The sequence below is a fragment of the Vigna umbellata genome, chromosome 5 (genome assembly GCF_029865625.1).
Source record: "Vigna umbellata cultivar VRB3 chromosome 5, Vumbellata_1.0, whole genome shotgun sequence".
In the NCBI taxonomy this organism is placed as follows: domain Eukaryota; kingdom Viridiplantae; phylum Streptophyta; class Magnoliopsida; order Fabales; family Fabaceae; genus Vigna; species Vigna umbellata.
The window spans coordinates 67,641,396-67,650,861 of record NC_142169.1 but is presented as its reverse complement, the minus strand read 5'-3'; the positions used below and the strand labels follow the sequence as shown (position 1 = coordinate 67,650,861).

Sequence of the window (9,466 nt, the reverse complement as noted above, 5' to 3'; positions counted from 1 at the left end):
TAGAAAAGGATATCTTTGACAACCAACATTTTTTCAATCAATGAATAATAACTTGTTAATAAATATTCAAGTGAAATATTTAACTAAAATATAAAAGTAAAAAGTATTAAGATCATTATATGAAAAGTTGAATACTAATTCAATACTATTTTTTTCAGTTAAAATTATATTTTAATTTTTTAAAAAATAATTATTTAATAACTCTTTTTATTAATACTAATAAGAAAATTTGTACGTGTCTGTTGTTATCTTATGATAATAAAATAGAAAATAATTTTTATTAAATTTATAAAAATATAATTATTTTATACTAACTATTTTTTAAGATAATTATTAAATTTTAAAAAAAATCATAAAATCAGAAAGATAAAAGAATAAAATTAATTTATATTAATAAAAATAAAATTGACAGTAAAATACGTACAAACAATTACAAAAATAAATCATTTTATACTAACTCGTGAAAATGCATGTTTTTTAAAAAAAATTTCAAAAACTTTATTAAATTATAAAATAATTTGTAATTGTTGAAATAAAAATATTAATAAACTTTAAAATAATTTACAACTTATTTTGATCCTTGAATGAAAATGGAATTCAATTTAAATGATAACAAATTCAAATTAGAAATTTCAGTAATTCACATAATATTAGTATATGTAAACATATTTAACTTAAAATCTTAAAAAAAATATAGGTTTTTATTTATTATTTTAGTATGTAATTTCTAATATCAGATATTTACGTGTAAGAGTTACAGATGCAAGTTTTATTCAAGAAAAAGAAGGAGCAAAAGCCGGATCAAAACAAGTTTCAACCATAAATAAATATAGGATGAATGAGAATCTCACGTTAAACTCACCCCACAGGTATAAAACGCAATAGTCTCTTCAACATCCTCATCTTCATCTCCATATAATTCTCATCTAAAACAATAAACAGTATTCGCAATGGCAAAGTCTTCGATCATCATCTTTGCCTCCGTCCTATGCTTGTTATCCTTCTTGAACTCGGTTTGTGCCAGTGACCGTTTCTTTGTAGAGGGCACTGTTTACTGTGACACATGTCGTCTTCAGTTTCTGACGAGGATGTCTGAGTTCATGGAAGGTGCGACTGTGCGGGTGATGTGTTCACAAGTTGACAACGCAAACAACGTGACATTCAACAAAGAAACAACTACAAATGCATTGGGAGCTTACAAAATGGAGGTCGATGGAGAACACGAGGAAGATATTTGCGAGGTTACCCTTGTGAAGAGCCCAAGACCATATTGCGACGAGATTAACAGAGAGGCTCACCTGTTACAGGCTGCCAGAATCAGCATCACTAAGAACAATGGAATCGTCTCCAACATTCGCCAGGCCAACCCTCTTGGATTCCTCATAAAGCGCCGTCTCCCTGGCTGCTCGGAAGTTATCAAAGAGCTTGGAATCAACGAAGATGGCTCTCCCATCCCCAACTGAACAACCCCTCTAATCCAAACACACCAAAACAAAACCTCATGCGTAGGATATACATCACACATACCTAGGTATCCCTGTTAGGTTTTGTTCCTGCTGCTCTTTTTTTTCATTCCCTTTATATATTTATTTAATAATCAGGATATTTGCTTAGTAATGTATGACTTTGGCCTTGGGATGAGTTTTTCTACTTTGCAAGTCTCTCAGACCATCCTTTGCCTTATACCTCTCATTTCCTAATTCAACTCATTTTATTATATCAACCAACTTCTTTTTATTTCAGCTACATATTTAATAGGGTTTCTAAAACTTTGTGCAAACATGTTTTTTTTTTTCATTTATATTGGTTTTATGTAAGTTGAATATTATCTGATACTTTGTAAATCTTACAAAATATTTAGTAGAGTAAAATTTTAAAATATAAGTAAACCTCAACTCATCTGTTCCTTATCATTTACTTTTAATTAGTCTCATTTTATTTTTAATTGAACTGTAATAATTTTTAATGAGTTACCTTTTTTTTAATTTTTTTATTCAAGAAATTAAGATTTCATTTAAGGCGTCCAACACTCTAATTACTGGATGGTTGTATTTTGATTTGAAGATGAATATGAGGAAGTGGATTTCTGAGAAATGTAGGATTGTTTGGATTAAAGAAAATATGATGAGAAAAAACTACTGCGGAGTAATAGGAGACAAAAATGTGATATGTGCAGGACAAGTAAAAAATGTTAAATTAACTCTATTCAATAGGGCATAGATTATGACTCTATTTAAAATGTTATCGTATATTTTGTTAAAAATTTCAAAAATATCATTATATTTTTACATATATTTTTATATGTTGTAATTTTTTTTTATGATCGTAGGCTATAATGTGTAGTTAAATGCGTTATTTACAATAATGGTTGAAATTTTGAATAAGTTCCTCTGAATCCTTCTTCGATACTACAATTGACTCAATTTTCTTGCTGAAAGATAAATAAATACAACTATATATAAAATAAATGTTCTTAAATATCATACTTATAATTACATATTTATCAAATATAACTCATGAATTTTCACATATATTTTTGTTAGATATAACATAATATAATATCACCACGTTTCAATTTCATGCATGTTTCGGTTTGTGGGGTTGAGGTCAACCGTTTTTCAAATTTCAGTTTGTCTAACTGTTTATGTAGGTTGTTGTTTGTCATTAACTCCGTCGAAAAGTTATTTCATTGCTAAAGTCAACAAAAATTAAGCACTCAAGCAATAAATATTGATTGAATGTAACTACCACAATACCTTAAACATGTATTTATATATTTCAGATAGACTTCGAATTAGTGTTAGTTTAATAACAATTCAACTGAATATCATCATGCTTTAACTTAAGTTAATTATTATCAATCTTACTCCGATGCTAAAGTCAACAAAGATTAACCAGTCAAGCAATAAATGCATATTGAATATAACCACCTCAATACTTCAAACATGATTTATATATTTCATGATAAACTTTGGATTAGTGTTAACTTAATTACAATCCAACTGATAATGGTCGTGTTTTAGGTTAAGTTAATCATCACTAATCTTAACTCTTGTGATTCACTAGATATTTCTAACAATTGGAACTGTCAACGAATCATTTAATGCAATTACATACTAAATTTAAACTTCATATTTTAAAAATAAACTAGAAGAACAAATTATATTAGTTTTGACACATTTAGAAGGCATAATTCTTTTTAATTATTATTATTAACTCTTAAATTGAAAACTTTCGTTATTCACATTAGCATGTAATATATTTTTTTGGACTTTTATATCGTAAAACCCAATCAAGTCCAATTCCCGAAGGTTCTTGTACGGTGCTGTTAGTTTAAACTTGTTTATACGTGTTTAAAGTGGTTTTTTTTTTCTGAGTAACACACTTATCTTTTTTTATTTCCTTAAATAACATATTGTTCTTCGTATTTTCTTGCATAGCATATTCTGTATTTTAGGTTACAGTTCGATTTTTGAATAGTCAAATTCCAACCTTTAATATGATTTATCGTGGTCGAAGTATCAATAGAAATTTGCTTTTTGAGAACCGAATTCTAAACAGATTTTTTTTTTTTGTTTTTGTGAATTTTATTAAAATAAAGGAGAAAAAAAAAGAAATTATATGTTTTTTTAATGAGAAAATATTTATTTATATTGTTACATTATATTTTTTAAATAATTTTTTATTTTCATTATTAAACAATAGAGATGAAAATAAAAAATAATTTGAAAGAAATACAACAAGATTTAAATAATACGTCATTTGGGAAAAGTTGTCGTCACATTAGATGAATGCTGGTGTGATTGTTGAAAGTTTAAAAAATATCGTGTTCATATGTCTTAAGAACTTGCAAACATGTTGATCATGACTTGAACATGCACACCAGTCTTCACTAAGGCTTTGTTCACTTGAATGGACTTGGGGGAGTGTGATTGAGGGGATTTGAGAAGATTTGAAGGTAAATTTATTTGTTGTTTATTTGAGTGAATTTGGAGGTAACTGAGAGTGGATTTGAAAGTAAATTTTTTTAATATGTCACGTCAATCAAATCCTACAGTAATTCTCACAAACTTTACTTCCAAATTCACTCTCACTTACCTCCAAATCCACTCAAATAAACAACAAAAAAATTTACTTTCAAATTTTCTCAAATCCTCCTCAATCACTCTCTCCCAAATCCATTTAAGTGAACAAGATCTAAAGGTTAGATGTTTGATAAATATTAATCACCATACCAAAGCTCACAATTTGACCACATTTACCAGTAGAAGGAACTTAAAGGATAATCCAAATAATCTAAAATCAAGACTGAAATGGACATAAGAGAAAAGGAACATAAAAAAAATGTCATAGGTCAAAGTTCAGTATTACAATAAATTTTTGTCTTCACAATCCTAATATTAGTAACTCCAAATACCACCATTAACTTTATTCAATCTTTATTTTATTTTTCATCCAGTCAATAAAATATATATTCACTTCTACTTTCTTAATTTAATTACGCTTCTCTAAATAACTTAATAACAAAATTTCATAGAAATACTTTAATATTCAAATAGTTTTTTCACTTTAACTAAATAACTCATCTTTTTGTACAAAACAATGTTTCATAAAATTTATAGAAAGTAATACAATTAAATTATTAACAATTTAATTATTAAACCATAAAATTTTACATTTTCAACTTTTATTATTTAAAAAAATTACAATAATTAAAAATATATGAATATAATATTTAGATGTAATTTTAAAAGAAAAATATATTTAGATATGATTAAAAAAATTAAAAAACGAAAAATAAAAGAAAACAATGTTTATTTAAAATATAATTCTAATTGAATTTTGTTTTTCTTCAACAATAAATTTTCACCAAATCAATTGCACATTTGTTTTTAAACTATAATTTTTAGTAACCTATACATTTAAATTTAATTTTGCAAATTTTGAATAAAACTAGAAATCAACAATTGCTACATTAACTTACACTTAAATCTTTTGTTTTTTTTAATTTAATAAACATATAAGTCTTTTTAAAAATATAATTTAATACTACACAAATTTTAATTAAAAAATATAGTTTTACATATAATTTCTTTTTACTTTTTGTTCTTTTTTTTCTACAGAATAAACGAAAATTTAGAAAAAAAAATTCAGTTTAAAAATCAGTTTTTCAAAATCCGAATTCTAACCTAAAATAAACATTATACTATATACTAAAAACAATTCATTCAAATTACCTGTGGATGTGTGTTTGCCTAATGGAATGAATGGTAGTGATTCACGGGTTCTTCGTTCCTTGTATTATAAAATTGAAACAAATGCACCAGCCGGGAATCGAACCCGGGTCTGTACCGTGGCAGGGTACTATTCTACCACTAGACCACTGGTGCTTTTTATCTATAGTTCAAATAATAACATTTTTCATAAACATTTCTTTTAACTAGTAGAAACTTCCATGCATTTTGCGGATAAAGTTTATCTCACAATTTAAATTGGATTAATAAATCAAATATTACTTGACTGTTAACAGATTTACAACTGAATCCATTGTCCGTGGTCGCATAGACAAGATGATACTTAACTTTTTTAAAATAAAAAGTGTCAATCTGCAAAATATTCTTCTAGCTTGCTTGCAGTGAAGATGACTGTATCCAAAACTTTGTAAGGAACAGACAATATCATCATTTTTTCTGAACTTACTCTACCTTTTACTATGGGACCAACATAAGTGTGAAGGAAAAGAAACTGACAATATACTGGTAGTTTTACTATTTATTTTAATACTTAAATGAAAATGGAATTCAATTTAAATGGTAACAAATTCAAATTAGAAATTTCAGTAATTCACATAATATTAGCTATATACATACATATAATTTAACTTAAAATCTTAAAAAATATATAGGCTTTTTTATTTACTATATTTTAGTCATTTTAATCAATATGTAATTTCCAATACCAAGAATTTAATCCTTACTTGTAAGAGTTATTATAGATGCAAGAAAAAAAAGGAGCAAAAGCAGGATCAAAACAACTTTTCAACCATGAATAAATATAGGATGAACGACAATCTCACGTTAAACTCACCACACAGGTATAAAACGCAATAGTCTCTTCTTCTTCTATCATCAACATCTCCATATAATTCTCATCTAAACCAACAAACAGTATTCGCAATGACAAAGTCTTCAATCATCATCCTTGCCTCCGCCCTTTGCTTGTTATCCTTCCTGAGCTCGGCTTGTGCCAAAGAGCGCTTCTTTGTAGAGGGCACGGTTTACTGTGACACATGTCGTCTTCAGTTCCTGACGAGGTTGTCTGAGTTCATGGAAGGTGCGACTGTGCGTGTGATGTGCTCACAAGTTGACAACGCGAAGAACGTGACATTCGACAAAGAAGCAACTACAAATGCATTGGGAACTTACAGAACGGAGGTGGACGGAGACCACGAGGAAGACACTTGCGAGGTGAGCCTTCTGAAGAGCCCAAGATCAGATTGCAACGAGATTGACAGAGAGGCTCACCTGTTACAGGCTGCCAGAATCAGCATCACTAAGAACAATGGAATCGTCTCCAACGTTCGCCAGGCAAACCCTCTTGGATTTCTCAAGAAGGACCGTCTCCCTGGCTGCGCGGAACTTATCAAAGAGCTTGAAATCAACGACGATGGCACCCCCATCCCCAACTGAACAACCCCTCTAATACAAACATACCAAAACAAAACCTCATGAATAGGATACATCACACATACCTAAGTATCCCTGTTAGGTTTTGTTCCTGCTGCTGTTTTTTTGCCATTCCCTTTATATATTTATAAAATAATCAGGATGTTTGCTTAGTAATGTACTGACTTTGGCCTTGGGATGAGTTTTTCTACTTTCAAGTCTTTCAGACCATCCTTTGCCTTGTACTACTCTCTCCTTTTCTAATTCCACTGATTTTACTAAATCAGCTCTTTCAATTCATGCACTTTATTCTGCAGCATGCAATCAACCAACTCCTTTTTATTTCGGCTACATGTAATAATTTAATAGGGTTTCTAAAAATTTGTGCAAACTTTCCTTTTTTTCATTTATATTGGTTTTATATATGAAAGTTGTATTATTTGATACTTCATAAATCTTAAAATATATTTAGTAGAGTAAAATATTTAAATATAAGTAAACCTCAACTCCTTGTATCTTATCATTTAATTTTAATTAGTCTCATTTTACTTTTAATTGAACTGTAATAATTTTTAATGAGTTGTCTTTTTTAATTTTTTTATTCAAGAAATGAAGATTTCGTTTAAGGAGTCCAACACTCAAATAACTGAGTGTTGTATCTTGATTTGAAGATGAATATGAGGAAGTGGATTTGTGAGGAAAAGAAATAAATGTAGGCTTGTTTTTGGATTAAAGAAAATATGATGAGAAATTAAAAGATTTGAGGAAAAACTATGATAGAGTGATAGGAGGCAAAAATATCACATGCGCAAGTAAACATTTTAAATTAACTCTATTTATGAGAGAATATTATGATTCTATTTAAAATCGTATCCTATATTTTGTTAGAAATTTTAAGAATGGTTTTTCTTGTAATTGTAGTTAAATGCGATATTTACATTAATGATTGAAACTTTGTATAAATTCCTTTAGATATGATCATTTTTCAATACTACAACTGACTCAATCCCTTGCTAAAAGATAAATAAACAATTCAACAACTATATATAATAAATCTTCTCAAATATCACACTTATAACTACATATTTATCAAATATATAACTCATCAATTTCTATGTTTATTTTTCTAGATATAATGTAATATAATAGAAAAAGTATAGCATAATCATGTTTCAATTTTATGCATTTACATAAATTTAAACTTCATATTTGTAACAATAACCTAGAAGAACAAATTATATATTAGTTTTGACACAGTTCCTTTTAATTATTATTATTAACTCATAAATTGAAAACTTTGGTTATTTAAATCAACATGCAATATTTTTTCTAGGACTTTTAAATTTTAGATGTAATACTAAGTTGGTCATTACTTACACCCACATTTACAAGCTGTGTGACTTTTATTGATCATTTTCCAGATAAGTTTTTCCAAAAATCTTCCAAAATGAGAGTAACACTAAGCCCTCGAACAATTAGTACTATAAATTCGACATTCAAACATTGACGTTGTTTATATTATTTTTATATTTGGTTTTCTTAGTTGTGTTATTGTTTGCAAACACCGTCACTCGATTTTTTGCAAGACATCTTACCATAATTGTTGGGGGTGTGATATGTATTATAGGTGCTAAATTGAATGTTTTTTCACAATATATTTGGATAGCATGTTACTTGATTTTGAAATCGAATTCACCAATCAGGTAATATACCTATGTATTTCTATATCTACTATTTTTATTCATTTTTTGATAAATTATAATAAACAATAGGATGAGTATTAAAAATTAGGTTAAATGTTTTTGCTTACTAATTTTCCTTAATCAAGAACTATTTTGAAAACTAAAATAAATATTGAGATGAAATATTTTTAAAATTAATAGATTTATTTATGTTACATATCCTTTATGAATGATAACAATAAACATATGTTCATAGTTCTTCTTTTTGTTTTCTTAAAAAATTGAGTAAACGTGTCTTTTTCATTTATATTGATTTTATGTAAATTAAATATTATTTGATGCTCCATAAATCTTAAAAAATATTTAGTAGAGAAAATTTTTTAAATGAGTAAACCTCAGCTTGTGTGTATCTTATCATTTACTTTTAATTAGCCTCATTTTATTTTTAATTGAACTTCACATGTTAACTAATCACTTTTAATGAGGTATCTCTTTTTAACTTGTATTCAAAAAAACAAGATCTTGTTCAAGGATTCCAACATCACTCAAATACTGAGGTTTGTGTTTGGATTTTAAGGTAAATTTGCGAGAGTGGATTAAAGAAAAGATATTAAGAAATAAAAAATTTGAGAAGAAAGTTTATAAAATTTAGTAAATGATTTGATAAATTTAATAGATTAAAAATATATTTTAGTTTAAAAAAATAGAAAAATAGAAAAGTAACATTATTTGTATTCATTATTGTTATTTGTAGAATTATTAAATTATTTTATTATTATTATTATTATAATTTAAATAAAAATTAACTTTATTTCAAAATAAAATTATTTAACTTTCGTCGCAAGTCTCTTTTGTGTTGAAGAGAAAGTTAAAGTTAAAAAAAAAGTTTTGATTTCCGTCGGCTTTTTTTCTCTATCGATTAATTTCTGCATGAATAGTAAATTTGTGCATTTCCATATGTTGAAACAAACGTAGCTTGAATTTTGTTAAAATAATAAGGAAACTCATTGCCAATTTATATATTATATAGTATTACAAAAGAAAGGTAGAGAGAAGTAACAGATATTGATGAGATGTTTAAAATAATAGATGTTGATTAATTGTTATTTGTTAATTTTA

At 27.1% G+C, this 9,466-nt stretch overlaps 1 protein-coding gene, 1 non-coding gene and 1 pseudogene across 2 annotated transcripts; 2 read left to right on the top strand and 1 right to left on the bottom strand.

The window, feature by feature from the left end:
* Positions 1-883: 883 nt before the first annotated feature.
* On the top strand, positions 884-1,737 carry LOC124841020 (olee1-like protein pseudogene; annotated as a pseudogene).
* Positions 1,738-5,319: 3,582 nt separating this feature from the next.
* On the bottom strand, positions 5,320-5,390 carry TRNAG-GCC (transfer RNA glycine (anticodon GCC)). The gene has a single exon. It is a non-coding gene; the product is annotated as a tRNA-Gly (tRNA).
* A 759-nt stretch (positions 5,391-6,149) lies between these two features.
* LOC124841016 (olee1-like protein) lies at positions 6,150-6,988 on the top strand. The gene has a single exon (XM_047317181.2). It carries the CDS (start codon positions 6,177-6,179, stop codon positions 6,687-6,689), a length of 513 nt encoding a protein of 170 aa, XP_047173137.1. The 5' UTR covers positions 6,150-6,176; the 3' UTR covers positions 6,690-6,988.
* Positions 6,989-9,466: the final 2,478 nt, after the last annotated feature.